Here is a 22,141-nt window from a genome sequence, read left to right on the forward strand (position 1 = left end):
GCCATGCTTAGCTCTGTATCGTTAGAAAACACTGAGATTTAACTATTTACACCAACCCCAATCATTTATGAACAAGTTAAACAGAATTGTTCCCAGGACAACACCTTGGGGTGCCCCACTTACAATTCCCAACCATACAGAAGATTTATCTGGAAGTGCACCTTCTGGATGTGCTCCTGTAACCAGTTTTCTGTCCAGGTACATACACAATCGTAAATGCCAGCAAACCTCAATTTGTAGTGTTTCACCTTAAAAGCTTTGGTGAAATCCACGAAAGGTTTCCACAGACCTTTCTGTTTCCAAATTACATCTCACCTCCACATAGAATGGTAAACTCTGATCCAGCCACATCTGGAGTATGCTGTTCAGTTCTGGTCACCAGTCCTCAGGAAGGATGTGCTTGAGCTGGAGAGAGCCTAGAGAAGGGTAACAAAGTTAATTAGGGAACTGGAGGACCTCAGTTACGAGGAAAGACTACAAACATTAAACATATTCTCCCTGGAGAAGAGAGGCTTGAGAGATTTGGCAGCAATATACAAATAACTCAGTAGTGAATATAACATAGGGAATAAACTATTCAATCTCAGGGGGTATAAGAAGACACTGGCCACTTAATGAAATTGGAGGAGAAGTGGTTTGAATTCGATTATTACGGGGTAGAAAGATCAGACAGGTCAGTCCTTATTGGTGGGTGAAATGAGGAAAGATGAGGGGAGGGCTATGGCAGGTGATAAGATGCCCATGTTACAAACAACCATTGGAATTGGTACCATTTGTACGAAAATAAAAAATATGCCAAATACGTGTGCAAAAGTTGTCAATGCATTAAAGTGTTTGTTCACCAATGCAAGAAGTCTGCAAAGCAAAATAGGTGAACTGGAAGCTCTGGTGTATGAAGAGAACTGTGATTTAGTTGGTTTTGCTGAATCTTGGCTTCATTCTTCATATGACTGGGCCATTAACTCCTTCATGACGATATCGCACAAATATGTGGCCTCACAGAATTGGGCTTTTTTCCGTGGGGCCGCATATTTGCGTACCTGGCTGCGTACCTGTCACAAAGACCAGGATGTCACTGAGAGCCGCGAGCCCCGAGTCCCGTTCTAACGACTGGGACCCGGGAGTCCTGATTTTGGGTCACGTGATTGCTGTGATAGCCTCTGATTGGTAGCCCGCCCCCTTGTGTTTTTTTTTTATCTCTCTGAATTGAGGAGAGAGATACATTGTATCTCTCTCTTGCATAGAGAAAAAAAAGATAAATATTAAAAAAAATTAAAGAGGAAAAAAAATACCTGGATCAAGGTTTGAGCTAGTTCAGTGCCAGGGTTAGTGTTTGCGTCAGGGTCAAAGGTCATTTTTTTTTGTTTAGTTTTTTAAATTGGTATCAGTGTCAGTGTGTTTTAGGTAAAAAAAATATACACATATCTGGTATCGCTGCAATCATCAAGAGCTGAAAAATGTATTTTGGGTTGTTCTTTGGTGGTAGGTTATGGTAGTAACAAGAAACACTTTGTTACATTTAAAAAAATTGGGCCAGTTTTCTTTTGATAATAAAAACAAAACAAATATCAGAAGATATCCATTACCATTTACCACCAATTGAAAGCCCAATTTGTCCTGAAAAAAACAAGCTATAATCCACCTGGATGTACAAAGTAGTTGTGATGATATGTATGGTTTACTAATACATGTCAAAGTTGCAAAATTGTGCTTAGGCGTTAAGATTGGTTTTACCCTTAGGCGTGAAGGGATTAATATTCTTGGCTATGTTCTCTTTCTGAGAGACAGGGCAAAAAAGGAAAGGTGGTGGTGTCTGTCTCTATCTGAGAAGTGATCTCAGAGCGAGTGTGAAAGAGGACCTAGTTGATGGAGAGTGTGATGAGGCTAAATCATTATGGGTGGAACTGCATATGAGGGTGTGTACTATAGAGGTAATTGTTGGAGTTTGTTCTAGGCCATCTAGTGTTAAAGTTGAGACTCAGCTCTTTGCACAGATTGAAAGGCCTGCAAGGGCTGGGATAGTGATAATAATAGGGGATTTTAACTACCCGAAAATTGACTGGAGTAATGGCACTGCAGGAACAATTAAAGGACAAAAATTTATAAACCTACTACAGGACAATTTTATGGTACAGTTCATAGAGGCCCCAACTAGGAATGATCTGCTGCTGGATCTGGTCATCTCAAACCATGCAGAGCTTATTATGAATTTCCATATAAAAGAACATCTGGGTAGCAGTGACCATAACAAGGTCATTTATTGTTAGCTATAAACAAGCAGCACACACCGGGGGTGGGGAACTGTATGTGAACACACTGCAAAATATATTCTCATGGGCAACAATTTTAAAAGGCTAAAAATCAAACCTATGTGGCTTACGGCCAAAGTTAAAAAAAAGCTATAAATAATAAGAAAATAGCTTTTTTTTTTAAATATAAAAGTGGAGGAACGCTATCATCATTTACACATTACAAAGCATATAACAGAATATATAAAAAGGAAATCAAGGCTGCAAAACTTGAAAATGAACATCAGATTGCAAAATATAGCAGGACAAACCCCCCCAAATTCTTCAAATATATTAATAGTAAAAAGGTCAGGACTGAGCATGTAGGCCCTTTACAAAATAATCTAGAGTGGGTAACTGGGGACAAAGAGAAGGCACATTTATTAAATACCCTCTTCAGCTCTGTGTATACAAAGGAGCATAGGGAAGCTTTTGTCCATAATGGGCATGGTATCTCTCCCCTGTCCTGACCTGGCCACTCCTGTCTACAACAGTTCGCTTTCATCCGCATTAGACTCACTTGCTCCTCTAACAACACGAAGCATCAGGCCCCAACTGTTACAACCTTGGCAGACTGACGATGCCAGAAATCTTAAACGACATAGTCGTGCGCTGGAGTGATTGTGGCGTAAAACCAAATCCCAGCAAGCATTCACCCGATATAAATCTGCTTTCTTAACATACAACTCCTCCCTTCATGCTGCCAAACAAGCCTACGTTGTCACTCTTATTAATACCTTGTCATCCAGTCCTCGTCGTCTCTTCTCTACCTTTCACCTCCCTACTTTCTCCACCTCCACCCAGTACCTCACTCACTGCTCACGAGATTGCAAATCATTTCAAAAATAAGATTGACGCAATTCGTAGGGTCGTCGCCACTGCACAGACATCCATCCCACTTACCATACCTTATACTAAACCTCCCTCAACACTTTCCTCTTTTGACCTTGCTACTACTGAAAAGGTCACTAAGGTTTTCTCAGAAGCCCGTCTCACTACCTGCCCCCTGGATACTGTCCCCACACAACTACTACAGTCACCCTCTTCTTCCATCCTATGCTCCCTCACTCACATCTTCAATCTTTCCCCCTCTACTGGTGCCTTCCCCTCCCCTCTAAAGCACGCGCACATCACTCCTATACTTAAAAAGCCCTCCCTGGACCCCACCAACCTGAACAACTTAAGACCCATCTCCCTGCTGTCATTTACCTCTAAACTCCTGGAACGCTTAGTTTACAATCGCCTGAGCTCCCACCTCACCGACAACAACCTTCTTGACCCTTTACAGTCTGGCTTTCGCTCACTCCACTCCACTGGAACTGCCCTACTAAAACTCACTAATGATCTACTAACAGCTAAAACCAATGGCCACTACTCCATACTCTTACTACTTGACCTCTCTGCGGCTTTTGATACGGTTGACCATCCCCTCCTCCTCAAACTCCACTCTCTTGATCTCAGAGACTCTGCTCTCTCCTGGTTCTCCTCCTACCTATCGCAGCGCTCCTTCAGCGTTACCTATAAGGCTGCCTCCTCCTCTTCACTCCCTCTTTCTGTAGGGGTCCCTCAAGGTTCTGTCCTTGGACTCCTTCTCTTCTCCATCTACACCTCCTCCCTTGGTCACTTGATAAACTCCCATGGCTTTAAGTACCATCTCTATGCTGATGACACACAAATTTATCTTTCTACCCCTCACCTCTTCAGTCTCCTCTCGCATTACTAACCTACTAAGCGACATATCGGCATGGATGTCACTCCACTTCCTCAAACTCAGTCTTTCAAAAACTGAGTTCTTAGTATTTCCCCCCAGCCCGTGCCCCCTCCCCTGACTTCTCCATCAAGATCATCATTCCCTCCCCTCATGCCAGGGTACTAGGTGTAATCCTAGACTCCTATCTGTCCTTTCACCCCGAAATCCAATCACTGTCCAAATCTTGTAGACTTCACCTCCGCAACATCTCCAAGATACGCCCGTTCGTAACCACGGAAACCACTAAGCAACTCATTCATTCCCTTGTTATATCTCACCTTGACTATTGCAACTCCCTCCTCATTGGCCTACCGAATCGCAGGCTATCCCCTCTTCAGTCTATCATGAATGCGGCTGCCAGACCTATCCACCTTACTAACCATTCTGTATCTGCCACCCCTCTCTGCCAATCCCTTTACTGGCTTCCCATTGCCCAACGGATAAAATTCAAAACGTTAACATTAACAATAACGTATACAGCCATTTATAACTCTGCCCCTAATTATATCAACGATCTTGTCTCTAAATATCACCCAAACCGTACTCTCCGCTCCTCGCAAGATCTCATTCTCTCTAGCTCCCTTGTCTCCTCCTCCCATGCTCATTTCTAGGACTTTTCCAGAGCTTCCCCCATCCTCTGGAACTTTATACCCCAATTTATCAGACTATTGCCTACTCTGCTCACTTTTATACGATCTCTGAAAACCTATCTCTTCAGGGAAGCCTATCCTGCCCTCAGCTAATAGTGGAATCTTCTACTCTTCCAACCAGTCCATCCCCCACAGTTACTACGTTTTGTACCACTAACCCCTCCCTCCTAGATTGTAAGCTCCAAGGAGCAGGGCCCTCCTTTCCCTCTTGTATAGAACTGTATTGTTGCTGTATTGTCTCCCGTTATATTGTAAAGCGCTGAGCAAACTGTTGGCGCTATATAAATCCTGTATAATAATAATAGCATGCAAAGCCAAGCTGAGGTTTCTAAACCAAGCAAAATCCTCTCTTGTATTAAAAGAGGTATAGACTCCAGAGAGAGAAATATCATTTTACCCCTGTACAAATCATTAGTAACACTTCATCTGGAATATGCAGTTCAGTTTTGGGCACCAATTCACAAAAAGAACATTGGGGAACTGTAGAAAAGCAGAAAATGGCAACCAAACTGATAAGAGGCATGGAGGAGCTCAGCTATGAGGAAAGATTAGAGGAACTGAATTTATCCTCTCTTGAAAAAAGGAGATTAAGAGGGGGGGGGGATATGGTCAACATGTATAAATATATCAGTGGTTCATATAGTGAACTCGGTGTAGAGTTATTCACTCTTAGGTCATCACAGAGGACAAGGGGGCACTCTTTGCGTCTGGGGGGAAAAGAGATTTAATCTCCAAATACGGAAAGGTTTCTTCACAGTAAATATTTCTGGATCATATTGTGAGCCAATTGATAATCTGGAGCTGTGTCAATACCATGCCCATTATGGACAAGCGCTCCCCATGCTCCTTTGTATACACAGAGCTAAAGAAGGTATTTAATAAATTTGACTTCTTTGTCCCCAGTAAAAGCGGTGAAAATGTGGAATAGACTCCTTCAAGATTTGACCAGCTCAGTAGATTGCTTTAAAAAAAAAAGGCCTGGATTCTTTTCTAGATGCTCATAATATAACTTGTTACTAACATTTATAGGTAAAGTTGATCCAAGGAATATCCGATTGCCTCTCGGGGGATCAGGAAGGAGTTTTTTCCCTGCAGGAGCAAATTGGATCATGCGTTGCTGGGTTTTTTTTGCCTTCCTCTGGATCAATTGTGGTCATAGGATTATAACTTTTTTTTTTTTTTTGAACTGAATGGACTTTTGTCTTTTTTCAGCCAAACTAACTATGTAACTATGTGATAATGGCACTTGAGAGCTAATATAGCACCTAGGAGTCACAAGTGTAGCTTTCATTAGAAGCCTCTGAGACAGGCTGTTGGCCTGTTTTAAGAAAGCAGACTCATAAATACTATATCTTGTAGTCCAGTTATTTGATATACGGAATGCTTATATGAAGTGGCATATACAGTTGTGTTCAAAATAATAGCAGTCAGACATCACTAACCTGATCAATCACTGTTTTTGGTAGAAATGATATTTCTACATGGCAAATAATTTACTAGCAGGTGTAGTAGAGTAATAGAAATCCAACAGACCCAACAGTCATGACATGCATGCTGATGATTCTGTGTAATTGAATCACTAATTGAAAGAGGCATGTTCAAAATAATAGCAGTGTGGAGTTCCATTAGTGAGGTCATTCATTCTTTGAAAAACAGGTGGCAATTATTGCCCTTATTTAAGGAAGGAAGGCAGCAAATGTTGTACGTGCTGGTTACAGTGCATTTCTCTCTGAAATTCTGAGGAAAATGGGTCGTTCCAGACATTGTTCAGAAGAACAGCGTACCTTGATTAAAATGTTGATTGGAGAGGGGAAAACATATAAAAAGTGCTGAAAATGATAGGCTGCTCAGCTAAAATGATCGCAAATGCTTTAAAATGGCAACCAAAACCTGAAAAATGTGGAAGAAAGCAAAAAACTACCATTCGAATGGATAGAAGAATAGCCAAAATGGCAAGGACTCAGCCAACAATCAGCTCCAGGAAGATCAAAGAAGGTCTAAAGTTACCTGTGAGTACTGTTACAATTAGAAGACGCCTATGTGAAGCCAAGCTATCTGCAAGAAGCCCCCGCAAAGTCCCACTGTTGAAAAAAAGACGTGCTGAAGAGGTTACAATTTGCCAAACAGCACATTGACTGGCCTAAAAGGAAATGGCGCAACATTTTGTGGACTGATGAAAGTAAGATTGTTCTTTTTGGGTCTAGTGGCCGGAGACAGTTTGTCAGACGACCCCCAAACACTGAATTCAAGCCACAGTACACTGTGAAGACAGTGAAGCATGGTTGCGCAAGCATCATGATATAGGGATGTTTCTCATACTACGGTGTTGGGCCTATTTATCGCATACCAGGGATCATGGATCAGTTTGAATACATCAGAATACTTGAAGAGGTGATGCTGCCTTATGCTGAAGAGGAAATGCCCTTGAAATGGGTGTTTCAACAAGACAACGACCCCAAACACACCAGCAAACGTGCAACATCTTGGTTCCAGACCAACAAGATTGATGTTATGGAGTGGCCAGCCCAATCCCCGGATCTTAATCCAATAGAAAATTTGTGGGGTGACATCAAAAATGCAGTTTCTGAGGCAAAACCGACAAATAGAGAAGAACTGTGGAATGTAGTCCAATCATCCTGGGCTGGAATACCTGTTCACAGGTGCCAGATGTTGGTTGACTCCATGCAACACAGATTCTCAGAAACAGTGGTTATACAACTAAATATTAATTAAGTGATTCAAAGGAAAGCAAAATCTTCAAACATTTTTCAGTTTATATAGTGAATGTTTGAGTTTGAATATTAGACTGTTCAAAAAAATAGCAGTGTTTGTATTCTTCTTTACACTTTTCTTCAATTTTTTTAGAGGAACAACACAAATTTGATATATTTTTCTTCATGTTTTGATTTGGAATAGAATGTGTAGTGTTCCCTATGCATTTGTGTGTATGGAAATATAAACTATTAGAAGGATTTTGAGCTTTATTCACTTTTTTCAACACACTGCTATTATTTTGAACACAACTGTATATGTTTTCCTTGGTATCAGAATTATTTCCATTATTCCATCTTCTATGGGAATTATTCTATTTTTCTTCTGTGTAGGCAGTGTGATGGATGTGTTGTGCTCAGCACTTTTTTTGTGGAGTCTGCTCAATGTGAACATGGTGGTTAATATTGCATAAGTAACTATCCCCTCTTACATTTATTTTTTATATTTAGAGTTGCTCTTTTATCTTACTTTAATACAGCCCTGTAAAAGGTGTATAGTATTTTATGTATAGTATTTTATGAAAGTGTTTGTTTTTTTTTTCTTCCAGTAATTATGAGCAGATTGTTAAAGCTCATCAGAATAATCCCAACGAAGGTACTGACCAAGTGCCAGACCAGGTGAAGTTCAGTGTATTTCAAGGCATCATGGACTCTTTGTTCCAGACCTTCAATGCTTCAATCTCTGTGAACAGTTTTCAGGAGTTGTCCGCATGTGTCTTCAGCTGGATTGAGGAGCACTGTAAACCTCAGGTATCCACTTTTGGTGATCCCCAGTTTCAAAACCGAATGAGTTATGTTTAAAACCCAAATCTAAACCCAAAAACTAACATATAATATATTGCAGCTTACCAGTCCATCAATGAGGTGTCTGCAATTGTTTTTTCCAGGTTTTTTTTCGGTTATTTTCACCTGTTTGTGCAAATGGAGAGACGTATAGGGCACTCTGGTGTGTGAGACCTAAATCCAGGATTGTATGTGACAATTTCCATAAGATCCGTAAGGCAGTGTGAAAAGGCAGGTATCCTTAATACACTACAGCAGCACCTCCGTATGAGGGAAGCAAACTCTAGCAAGTATACAATAAGAAAGAAGGCACTTCTAAATGCAATATGTATGAAGATTTATTAGGCACAAGGAATACAAACTTAATTGTGAAGTGGAAGGAAAATTATAAATGGCTTTAAAAGTGTGGCGTACATTTGTCTCAACCCCAGTGAGTCAATACATTGTAAAACCACCTTTCACTGTAATTCCAGCTGCAAGTGTTTTTGAGGATGTCTCTACCAGCTTTGCACATTTAGATAGTGAAATTTTTGCCCATTCTTCTTTGTAAAATAGCTCAAGCTCTGTTAGATTGGATGGAGAGCGTCTGTGAACAGCAATTGTCAAGTCTTGCCACAGATTCTCAATTGGATTTAGGTCTGGACTTTGACTGGGCTATTCTAACACATGAATATGCTTTGATGTAAACAATTCCATTGTAGCTTTGGCTGTAAATTTAGGGTCGTTGTCCTGTTGGAAGGTGAACCTCCACCCCAGTCTCAAGTCTTTTGCACACTTAACAGGTTTTCTTTTCAGATTGCCCTGTATTTGGCTCCATCCATCTTCCCATCAACTCTAACCAGCTTCACTGTCCCTGCTGAAGAAAAGCATCCCCACAACATGATGCTGTCACCATCATATTTCACGGTGGGGATGTTGTGTTTAGGTTGATGGTGCAGTGTTAGTTTTCACCACACATAGTGTTTTCCTTTTAGGCCAAAAAGTTAAATGTTGGTCTCATCTGACCAGAGCACCTTCTTCCACATGTTTGCTGTGTCCCCCACATGGCTTCTTGCAAACTGCAAACGGGGCTTCTTATGGCTTTCTTCTTGCCACTCTCCATAAAGGCCAGATTTGTGGAGGGCACGACTAATAGTTGTCCTGTGAACAGATTCTCCCACCTGAGCTGTGCAGCTCCTCCATGGGCCTCTTGGCTGCTTCTAATAATGCTCTCCTTGGCTGACCTGTCAGTTTAGGTGGAAGGCCATGTCTTAGTAGGTTTGCAGTTTTCCATTTTCGAAAGATGGATTGTACAGGGCCCCGTGAGATGTTCAACGCTTGTGTTTTTTTTATTTTTTATACCCTGTGTTTTAAACTTCTCTACAACTTTATCCCTGACCTGTCTGGTGTGTTTTTTGGCTTTTATGATGCTGTTTGTTCACTAATGTTCTCTAACAAACCTCTGAGGGCTTCACAGAACGGCTGTATTTATACTGAGATTAAATTACACACAGGTGGGCTCTATTTACTAATTAGGTGACTTCTGAAGGCAATTGGTTCCACTAGATTTTAGAGTAAAGGGAGCTGAATACAAATGCATGCCACACTTTTAAGTTATTTGTAAAAAAAATATTAAAATCATTTTCCTTCCACTTCACAATTATGTGCCACTTTGTGTTGGTCTATCACATAAAATCCCAATAAAATACATTTATGTTTTTGGTTGTAACATGACAAAATATGGAAAATTTCAAGGGTTATGAATACTTTTGTCAAGGCAATGTAAAAATTGGCTAAGCTATATTATAAAACAGACTTCTCTATATGTTGAGACATACTGTGGTGGATACATCAAATGTAGAATTTTAAAAATATCCAATTTATAAGTAGAAAATAAAATGTTAAATCTGCAAATAAGAAAGACATATGAAATGAGGAATAAAAAATTATAATAACATATCCATAGACTATAAGATCGTATTAATTTCTAACGCTTCGAGGGCATATATCCAGAACGTTTCTCTCTGACAAAGTTTTTCAAAATGTTCAGCCATGGGGAGTCCCCTTAGCATGGCCTCAATGACCCAAACTTTAAGGTTATTAGTAGATTTTGTGTGGTGTTCCAGAAAATGTCTGGACACAATGTGCTTATCTTTACCACCTTCTATAAGGCGACGATGCTCACTGTTAACATAGCGGCCATGTGGTTCTGCCAACATATAGCAAGCCACAAGGGAAGGACAAGGAATATACTGCATAATTAGATGAGCAAGTGTGGAATCTCGTTGTTTTGTATGTCTCACCCTTGGTATTAAAATCCTTCTGGCCATGTTCAACGAAGTGGCACGTTTTGCACAAAGGTTTGCAGCATTGGTACATATCTTTTTCTTAACCACTTCCCGACCGACTGTTGCATATAAACGGCTGGACGGTGGCAGTGCAGGGTCGGGTGGCCGTTTATAAACGGCATCCCCGCACCCTGCTTGTGCGCGCTCCCTCGGAGCGCGCAGCACCGCGATCCGGTGCCCGCTGTGTCCTCCGGACACAGTGAAACACCGATCGTCGGACGGGACCTCTGTACGAGGTCCCGATCATGTGATCACTGATTGGACAATCAGTGATCACATGCAAAGTAGTAAGCAAGATGTCACTTGTGACATCATTGCTTACTACGTGTGAAATCTGTGAATGATCACAGAGGTCACATGGTACAAGGCTATTCACAACAGCCTTGTGACAAGCTCTGACCAATCACAGCTCACTCAGTACTTCTCAATGAGTGCAAGAATGCACACAGAGAGAAAGAGAAATGATTGCTTTTACATCCTATATGGATGTAAAAGCAATCAGTGTAAAAAAAAAAAAAATCTTCATCACCCCCCACTAGTACAGTATCACCATGGTGACACTGTACTGCTAGGGTGACAGTATGTAAAAAAAAAAATAATATAAAAATGTAAAAAATTTTTTTTAAAAATTATAATTTTTGGTTATAAACTAATTTGGATTTTGTTTTTTTACTAAAAAGATAACGGAATAAATTTTAGCAAAGATTTATGATGAAATATTATTTATTTGCAAAATTTTATAAAAAAAACACTTTTTTTCAAAATTTTTGGACTTTTTCAGTTACATAGCAAAAAAAATAAAAATCCCAGCGGTGAATAAATACCACCAAAATAAAGCTTTATCTGTCTCAAAAAATGGTAAAACATTAATTTGGGTAGTGTTGCATGACTGCGCAATTGTCATTCAAAGTGTGATAGCGCTGAAAGCTGAAAATTGCCTTGGTCAGGAAGGGGGTAAAAGTGTCCGGTCTGGAAGTGGTTAAAAGAAAAGTGTGATTTGAGGCATTTTCATGCCTAGTTACAGGTTTTAATTGACTAGGTGCAGGCTTACTTTTAATGCTAGGGGCCTTTCTATAGAAAAACTTAGGTTTATCAAATATAGAGGCCTCAGGAAAATGATCTTGTTTTAAGCACTTGCTGACTGCTCGCTGCGCTCTCCCCCCTTCCCTTCCAGCGACCACCGTGTGTCAACTGGATCACAGTGCCAGCAAAGTTGTTGTGAATCAATCGGATTCATAACAGCTATGCTTCCCTTCCTAGTGAGCTGTAATTGGCCTACAACTCTCACATGGTACATGGACCAGATACAGCACCTTGTACCATGTGATCAGCTGTAGCCAATCACGGATCACGAGCATTTGTAACGCTTATGAACGTAACCCATTCGTTCAAAGCATGCATTACTTTGCAGGAGCAATCATTTTTATTTCTCCTGCAAAGCAGTGTAAAAAAAAAAAAAAACCCTGATCACCCCGCAAAGTAGTACTACTATGGTAACATTGCACTACTCTGATGAAACTATTAAAAACAAAAACAAAATATATATATTTAAAAAAAAAAAATACAGTCAGGTCCATAAATATTGGGACATCGACACAATTCTAACATTTTTGGCTCTATACACCACCACAATGGATTTGAAATGAAACAAACAAGATGTGCTTTAACTGCAGACTGTCAGCTTTAATTTGAGGGTATTTACATCCAAATCAGGTGAACGGTGTAGGAATTAGAACAGTTTGCATATGTGCCTCCCACTTGTTAAGGGACCAAAAGTAATGGGACAATTGGCTTCTCAGCTGTTCCATGGCCAGGTGTGTGTTATTCCCTCATTATCCCAATTACGATGAGCAGATAAAAGGTCCAGAGTTAATTTCAAGTGTGGTATTTGCATTTGGAATCTGTTGCTGTCAACTCTCAAGATGAGATCCAAAAGAGCTGTCACTATCAGTGAAGCAAGCCATCATTAGGCTGAAAAAACAAAACAAACCTATCAGAGAGATAGCAAAAACATTAGGTGTGGCCAAAACAACTGTTTGGAACATTCTTAAAAAGGAACGCATCGGTGAGCTCAGCAACACCAAAAGACTCGGAAGACCGCGGAAAACTGTGGTGGATTACCTAAGAATTCTTTCCCTGGTGAAGAAAACACCCTTCACAACAGTTGGCCAGATCAAGAACACTCTCCAGGACGTAGGTGTATGTGTGTCAATGTCAACAATCAAGAGAAGACTTCACTAGAGTGAATACAGAGGGTTCACCACAAGATGTAAACCATTGGTGAGCCTCAAAAACAAGAAGGCCAGATTAGAGTTTGCCAAACGACATCTAAAAAAGCCTTCACAGTTCTGGAACAACACCCTATGGACAGATGAGACCAAGATCAACTTGTACCAGAGTGATGGGAAGAGAAGATTATGGAGAAGGAAAGGAACTGCTCATGATCCTAAGCATACCACCCCATCAGTGAAGCATGGTGGTGGTAGTGTCATGGCGTGGGCATGTATGGCTGCCAATGGAACTGCTTCTCTTGTATTTATTGATGATGTGACTGCTGACAAAAGCAGCAGGATGAATTGTGAAGTGTTTCGGGCAATATTATCTGCTCATATTCAGCCAAATGCTTCAGAACTCATTGGACGCCGCTTCACAGTGCAGGTGGATAACGACCCAAAGCAAAAGCAACCAAAGACCTTTTTAAGGGAAAGAAGTGGAATGTTATGCAATGGCCAAGTCAATCACCTGACCTGAATCCAATTGAGCATGCATTTCACTTGCTGAAGGCAAAACTGAAGGGAAAATGCCCCAAGAACAAGCAGGAACTGAAGACAGTTGCAGTAGAGGCCTGGCAGAGCATCACCAGGGATGAAACCCAGCGTCTGGTGATGTCTATGCGTTCCAGACTTCAGGCTGTAATTGACTGCAAAGGATTTGCAACCAAGTATTAAAAAGTGAAAGTTTGATTTATGAATATTATTCTGTCCCATTACTTTTGGTCCCGTAACAAGTGGGAGGCACATATGCAAACTGTTGTAATTCCTACACCGTTCACCTGATTTGGATGTACATACCCTCAAATTAAAGCTGACAGTCTGCAGTTAAAGCACATCTTGTTCGTTTAATTTCAAATCCATTGTGGTGGTGTATAGAGCCAAAAATGTTAGAATTGTGTCGATGTCTCAATATTTATATTGACTGTGTGTGTGTATATATATATATATATATATATATATATATATATATATATATATATATATATATATATATATATATAAATTTTTTTTTTTTTTTTTTTTTTTTTTTTTTTTTTCCCTTTCGTCTTTTATGCCAGCACCTTGAGAGACCTCGGCTCCTCCCCACCTGAGGAAACACCTCCACCCTAAATAAAATCTCTGTCATTCCCCTACGACCTCAGTTTTTGTGTTTCCTTCAGTGGGGAGACACCTGTTGGAGGCCTCTCCAGGTGCTGTCAGGGGACAGTGGGACCCAGATGCTACGATGTAGACAGGGCAGCGTTGGGTGAAGGCCGGAAAGCCTGCTGTTATCCCCCAGTGAGCACTGCAAGGTCGGGGCTGCTGCCTCTGTGGAGTCAGAGGATGGTGCGGCACTAACCTGACAGCCGCCCCCGGCCCCCTCTGGAGACGGGGCGTCCTCGTGCGGAGGTCTGGGGAGACCGGGGAAGGAGTCCCGCTCCTCCCATTCGTGCCGGCATTGGAGCGCGCCGGGCCGGATGACGGGAGGCGTCATTTCCGGCGGAAGGGGTGGGGCTTCTCCCTGGGTCGCGGCTTCTGGCCATGGCCCTGAATACACGGGGACGGCGGCAAGATGGCGGTGCAGTGCGGAAGCCTGTGGAGACAGGCGATACTGCAAGCAAGGCGACCACCCTCCTGAGGATGTCCAGAGCAGAGGGACCAGGCGAGGCCAGCACCAGCCAGGCACAGGTAGGCGACGCTTGTGCCTAAGCGGAAATTCCTTGCATGTAAGGTGACCTTGAAAGAATCATGGAAAAAGGTGCTATGTGGGCCCTGTATAGAGGGGTTAGTTAGGGAGGAGAGTCCGTTACAGGGAGACTTGGTTAAATCAGTGAGGGAACTGACTAATACCTTTGACTCCTTCAAAACGTTTGTTCAAAACCCCAAGCTGTGCCCCGTCCCCCCCAGCAGGTGCTTCCATCAACTAGTCGAGCAACGGAGGGCCAGGAGGCTGCGTAAGGTGAGCCATCCTTGGGCTCCCAGTCCAAAGAGGAATCAGAAGGGGAGGGCCCCTCAGACGATCCCAGAGGCCCCTCTAGATACAAATTATCCCTGGAAGAGGTAGATGATTTGTTGGGGGCAATTTATGCCACGCTCGATGTTATAAAGAGGATAAAAAAACACTTTCGCTGCACGATCAGATGTATCAGGGCATGGAAGAACAAAAGCGGAGAGTTTTTCCAGTTCATGAGGTTTTAGTGGCTACAATAAAGGAGTGGCAGGATCCTGAGAGGAAGCCCTTTTTTTCTAAGTCCCTCAAACGCCGGTTTCCGTTTGACGAGGATCTATCTGCTTTGTGGAACAAAAATGCCAGGCTGGATATGGCGTTCTCCCAAATTGCTAGAAAGATGAATTTAGCTTTTGAGGACATGGGGGTTCTGCCAGATCTTATGGATAGGAGGGCAGATTCCCTCCTTAAAAAAATCTTGGGACTCGACTTTGTCCAGTTTGAAACCCACTATGGCCGCAATGGTTGTAGCCAGGAACATGGAGTACTGGCTTACACAGTTACAAGCGCAAATCGTCGGTGATTCCCCTAAGGATAGGATCCTTGCGCCTTTTCAGATGTTATTACAGGGGGTAGGGTACATTTGCGGATGCCTCGGCAACGTCTGTGAGGTTGTCAGCGAGGTCAGCGGCCCATACCAATTTGGCCCGTAGGGCCCTTTGGCTAAAAACATGGCAGGGAGATATTGGCTCCAAAGTAAAGTTGTGTGGCATTCCTTTTACAGGGGATCTCCTGTTTGGCCCAGGGTTAGAGACGGTTTTAGACCGCACAGCGGACAGAAAGAAGTCCTTTCCCCTTAAACGGAAGATGCAGGATCAAGGGGGAAGGAAGTTTCGCCCCCCAAAGAGGTTACAGTCCTTAGGCCAGAGGTTCAGAAAAGGCCATGGGGGCAGAGAGGTAGGGGCAAAGGAGGAGCGATTTTCCATCCTCCTGAGCAGCCTCAAAAACCGTGATGACTCCATTCTCCCGGTGGGAGGAAGATTGGGGGTCTTCCTCCCACAGTGGGAATCGCAGGTCTACAGCCCCTTCGTACTGGACATCGTGAGAAGGGGGTACCGCCTGGAGTTCTCAAAGCCACCGCCGCGAAGGTTATTTGTAACAAGCCTACCCAGATGTCCATAAAAGGCTTCGGCCTTACTAGCTTCTCTAGAGGAGTTAGAGGAGCAAAGGGTAGTAGTGAGAGTCCCTAATGCAGAGATAGGGGAGGGTTTCTACTCACATGTATTCGTGGTCCAGAAACCTTCAGGGGCGTACAAGTTGATTCTGAATCTGAAACCCCTGAACGAGACCATCCGATACAAGAAGTTTCGGATGGACTCAATTTTTACAGTCAAAGCCCTGCTTCCACCAGGGGCTTTCTTAGCTTCAATCGATTTAAAGGATGCCTATCTGCATGTACCCATCGCGGAGGCGTTTCAGAAGTTCCTCAGATTAGCAGTTCAGGATCCAAGAGGGACATTTCACCTGCAGTTTTGGGCCTTGCCCTTCGGGCTCTCCTCCTCTCCAAGGATCTTCACAAAAGTTATGTCCGAGGCGCTCGTTCCACTTCGGGTGAAGGGAATTTCAGTGTTTGCCTACTTAGAGAATCTTCTTTTATTCGCAAGCTTGGAGGAACAGCTTGCGTGGGACATAGCAGTGGTGAGGAACCATTTGGAGAGTTTAGGATGGCTATTGTATAAATGGTGAATGCTTGTGAGCTATTATGAAATGAGGTGTTCAATATGTGACTTTAGATGTCCTTATTTCTCACGTGAGGTTCGCTGGCACTTGCACTGACTCATATGCTAGTGTATATATAATATTTTCAAAATAGATAGTGCCGCGCTCCCATGTACCAATATGTATATCTTATACTTTCAAAGTGCTAATGAATAGCTTTCAAGATACTGCATGTATCAAACAATTATTACTAGTGACTCAAAACATCATTGTGAATATTAATCTTCATGCAAGTGACATTAATAACTGATAATCCTAAGGTGATAGTGCCTATTAAAGTACAGTGATATACAAATCAGAAATACTCCTCTATTCTACTGTGATCCTTATATTTATATTGTGCAAACACATATATATTATGTGCACGTGCTTATGATATATTCAATAAAAAAAAAAAAAAAAAAAAAAAAAAAAAGTCTTTCAAAATAAATGTGCAGGTGGATTCTTGGTTCCCTCTCGCCGAGTGCTTAATGGTCTCCCTATGTGCTCACCTCTATATTTGCCTGAATAAATCCAGGCAAATACACTTTTTATCCTTCCAGGATAGATGGGATGGAATGATGCTCTTGAATTATCTCAGAAGGTGGATGTGGATTTATATTTGTTCTCCTGTAGCTGCTCATGAGTGGGTATACTGACCATCTCTCTGAGGATCTCCCAATTCCCCTCCTGGGGCTGTTTCCTTTTCCAGTCCTCCTTATATCAGCTCAAAGGGTGTTGTTCAATTGAGAAAGGAAGACAAACAGACCATAGTGTCTTATCCTTGTGCAAAAAGGGGGTTTATTGCTGCCAGTTGCACAGTAGTATACAATTGTAGTCCAGCATAAATGTGCTCTGCCTCTGTTCCTGCAGTGCTGTCTACCTGTGTCTGTATTCAGATCACCGAGCCTCTCCAGTGCAATGTCGTGACGTCAGAGCCCCTCCCCTACGCGTATCGTCACAGGGTCACGTGACTTCATCAGGGGGAATGATTAGATGCCACGACTATGCTAATACTCCTATTTATATCTCTCGGCCGCCTTTTTACTGGAGCCCAATGGGCGCGGCCATTTTCCCAGTGATTTTCTTAAACTCTATGTATGGTGAGTGTTTACACCTGTGTGTCTACTCAAATTATAACGTGATATCTGTCTGCCAGACATTGCTAACTGGGTCAGCTGTGATCTGTCTCTTGCTCTGCAGTTTCTAAACAGTGGCTGTTGGCTATACATTATATTGCTGAAAGTATACCTATTAGGCTAAATTAAAACCATGTTTTATTAATAATACAATATTAAAAATATAAAATTCAAAATTATAAATTTAACCAATAAAATAAAATAAAAAAAAAATATTTTTTTAAAAATCAAATAATAAAAGATAATAAAAAAATAAATAATAGAAAACGCATGTATGTTACTTCTCAAGTAACCTATTTGTCATTAATTATCTAATTCCTTCAATTTTGAGATATTATTTAACTTACATCTTTCTTTACATCTGGGTTTTGGTTTTGTATTTAAGAAGGTATTACTTGAGGATATGATACTTGATATAACTTACATGCGTTTTGTGCTAGTCATAAATTCTCTAATTCTACCCTAAACTCACTCCACATATTCCTAAATTCATGTCAGATACATTACTTCAATCCCCAATCTATATATATTCAACGCCTCAAAGTTAGATTGGGAACTATTTCTATACTTATTTGTTACTAATAAAGCATGTAAGGTCAAACTCCTTATTTAACCCATTGGGAGCCAGACAGCCCATTTCATAGATCCACTTCGATTCTTTCTTGCTAATTTCCCTTATCAGGTTATCTCCCCTCCAGTGTTGTACATGTTTTTCTACACCCCAGAACTCTAATTTTCTTGCATCTTTATTGTGGTATTTTTTGAAATGCTGCGATAAGTGGTGATACTTGTATCCTCTGTTTATATTATATACATGTTCTTTTATTCTTTCCCTTAACATCCTTTTCGTGCGTCCAATGTAGATGAGATTACATGGGCATTTGAGGGCATAGATAACCCCTCTTGTATCACATGATATAAATTGCTGGATGGTGTATTCCTTTTCATTTAGGGGGTTCTGAAATGTAAATCTTCTCCTGGGGTTATTTTTCAGTCTGATGCAACTATAGCATCTACCACAGGTATAAAACCCTTTTCCTTGAAAAAAACTAATTTGTTGATGTTTAACAGGTGGTGCTATTATACTCTTCACCACTTTGTCCCTAATATTTGGAGCTTTTGTATATATAAACCTAGGTATTGTGGGAATATTATTTTTCAGGTGCTTATCTAATGCTAAGATCTTCCAATGTTTCTTTATTATGTTTTGTATTGATTTATACTGGGTATTATAACTCAACACTACCGCCAATTCCTCCTTTTCAGTATTCTCTTTATGTTTGTCTGCTATTAATACATTACGGTCCATAAGGCCTATTTGCTCCCTTTCTTTTTGTATTATTTCTTTCTTATATCCTTTATCAATAAATCTTTCTGATATTATTCCACTTTGTTCTACATAGTCTTTCATGTTTGTACAGTTCCTTTTTAATCTAATAAATTGGCCTCTAGGGATATTGCTTAGCCACGCTTTATGATGGCAGCTATCTATGGGGATATATGAGTTTCTATCAACAGATTTGAAATGATTCTTGGTATACAATTGTAATCCCTCTTTGTAGATTTGAATGTCTAAAAAATTAATAGAAGTTTCATGTATGTCATAGCTCAGTTTTATATTGGCTTCATTCATATTTAAATCGTTATAAAATTTCTCAAGTTCTACCTTTTCTCCACTCCATATCACCAAGAGGTCATCAATATACCTTTTGTATATTTTTATTCCTGGGTTCTTATTTTTGAACACTGATTCATCTTCCCATTTTGCCATATAAAGATTAGCGATGCTAGGGGCGAATTTAGCGCCCATAGCAACTCCTTTCCTTTGTGAATAGTATGTATTACCATACCAAAAATAATTATGAGTAAGGCAGAACTTTATACACCTTATGATGAATCTGTTGTGTCTGGTGGTGTTATTTCCATATTTATTAAGTGCCCATATAGCTGCTTCTATAGCCCCCTGATGGTCTATGTTAGTATACAGTGCTGCTACATCTGCTGTACTTAAAAGCGTGTTTTTATCTGTCAGTGTATCCTTCATTTCTTGTATCACATGTTTTGTATCCCTTAGATATGCTGTAGTTTTAGTGACCAATGGTTGTAGATGATAATCTACATATTCACCTAACCTCGCTGTGAGTGAATCTATTCCATTAATGATGGGCCTACCTGGCGGGTTGGTGTTGTCTTTGTGAATTTTCGGAACTGAATACATGATAGGTAGCCTACATACTGATGGTATTAGATATTGATGTTCTTTCTCATTAATAACTCCTTTCTTTTTCCCTTTTGTGACTAGTTTGATAAGCTGTTTCTTATATTCCTTAATAGGATTACTGATAAGCACTTCATATGTGTCTCTGTCATTAAGCATATCTGCCATTACTGATTCATAATAAATCCTTGATTGTATCACTATACCCCCTCCTTTGTCTGCTGGGCGTATTATTATGTCATCCCTCTTTTTCAATGAATCTAAACCTCTCTTTAAATTCACCTCTATTTTAGGTTTTTTAATTTTGAGAGATTCTAAATCTTGTAATACCATTTGTTTAAATGTGTGTATATATTTATTATCTCCAATGTGGGGATTAAACACTGATTTGTTTTTAAGTTGGCTATGCATAGTATTTTCTGTTGCTCCTGTGTTGTGTGTAATGGGGTTGTTGGCATAATACTTTTTAAGATTGAGTTTCCTGATCAATTTCTGAATGCTTACATATGTATCAAATTTATTTAATCCCTTTTGTGGGGCATACTTAAGACCCTTGCTAAGCGCATGTGTTTCTTCTTCTGTAAGGGGTAATCCACTGATATTGAAAATGCCTTCTCCCTTTAATTCCTTCTTCTTTTTTTGTTGTGACCTTCTTCCTCCTCTTTTCCCTCTCTTTCTTGTGTGTGTTGTGCTTCTTCTTCCCTCCCCCCTTGGGGATTCAAATCCCATCCTAAAAAAGGATTGGGGAGGGGTGAGTTGAATTCTTCCCTTTCCAGGGGTGAGTACCTGTTTTGTGTGGGTACTTGGTAGGGTTTGTTCATTACTGGGTATTGTGCTTGGTATTGTGCTTGGTATTGTGGCCTTTGTGGTTTAGGATAATATGGGCCTCTATTATAATCAGGTCTCCCATAGTATTCTTGTGTGTAATATCCTTGGGGGCCTCTCTGGTTGTGGCCTCTGTTGCCATTATAATATGGTTTCCCTCCTTGATATGGTTGATTCTGTGGGGGTCTATATGGTCCCGGATTATAATATGGTGGTCTCCAATTGTTGGGGTTCCCTCCTTTATACTGTGAATGTCCCTTATTATCTTTATTGGGTGTTTTGAACCCTATTGCTTTTTTAGGGGGTGGTTTCTCATTGGTTTTCACTGGTGTAGATTCTGTGGATTTGATCTCATTGGAATTAGGGTTAGTCTGCCATTTGAATACTGATTTTTGTTGGTAGTCCTGGCTTACCCTTTGAAATTTTTTCTTTTTCTTATTCTTAATTTCTGTGTCTTTTTTCTGGACATTTTTATTCAACTGGGATAAGTATTTTGTAAACTCTGGGTGATCTTTGATGATCTCTACCTTATTTTGGTACTCCTTTATTACTTTTTCTATTTTTCTCATTTTTCTTTGTTTTCTTTTTATTAGGAATTGTAAAACCTCCATTCCTTTTTCACTAAAGAAATTGTACCATTCTTCCCTATCCCCCTCCTCCAATAAACCATCATTGATAGGTAATTCCCATCTAAGCTTCCTCGGGATCATTCTTTCTTTTATATATTTTTCCATGGTGGCTATATCCCACCAAATATTAATTTTCTTCTCCATAAGGCTCCCTAATTTTCTAAATGTATTATTAATTCCTGGATCCTCCTGTTCTTCTCCTAGAAATATATTGTTAAGATCTAGTTCTCTGTTCTCCAAGAATGTGAAAACCTCCATAATTTCTACTAACAAGTGATAAATGAGTGTGAATAAATATAAATGGTGAATGCTTGTGAGCTATTATGAAATGAGGTGTTCAATATGTGACTTTAGATGTCCTTATTTCTCACGTGAGGTTCGCTGGCACTTGCACTGACTCATATGCTAGTGTATATATAATATTTTCAAAATAGATAGTGCCGCGCTCCCATGTACCAATATGTATATCTTATACTTTCAAAGTGCTAATGAATAGCTTTCAAGATACTGCATGTATCAAACAATTATTACTAGTGACTCAAAACATCATTGTGAATATTAATCTTCATGCAAGTGACATTAATAACTGATAATCCTAAGGTGATAGTGCCTATTAAAGTACAGTGATATACAAATCAGAAATACTCCTCTATTCTACTGTGATCCTTATATTTATATTGTGCAAACACATATATATTATGTGCACGTGCTTATGATATATTCAATAAAAAAAAAAAAAAAAAAAAAAAAAAAAAAGTCTTTCAAAATAAATGTGCAGGTGGATTCTTGGTTCCCTCTCGCCG

At 40.5% G+C, this 22,141-nt stretch overlaps 1 protein-coding gene across 4 annotated transcripts in view; it reads left to right on the forward strand.

The window, feature by feature from the left end:
• The window catches only part of MLX (MAX dimerization protein MLX), a 138,716-nt gene that overhangs the window by 77,660 nt on the left and 38,915 nt on the right, over positions 1-22,141 (forward strand). For all 4 annotated transcript variants that reach the window (XM_089673061.1, XM_089673063.1, XM_089673062.1 and 1 more), the window contains exon 7: positions 8,008-8,209. In XM_089673061.1, the coding sequence (XP_089529187.1) occupies positions 8,008-8,209 (202 nt within the window). The remainder of the gene's footprint in view (positions 1-8,007; positions 8,210-22,141) is intronic.

The sequence above is a fragment of the Staurois parvus genome, unplaced genomic scaffold (assembly GCF_062004578.1).
Source record: "Staurois parvus isolate SC_StPar_1 unplaced genomic scaffold, SC_StPar_1.0 ptg000134l, whole genome shotgun sequence".
Lineage (NCBI taxonomy): Eukaryota > Metazoa > Chordata > Amphibia > Anura > Ranidae > Staurois > Staurois parvus.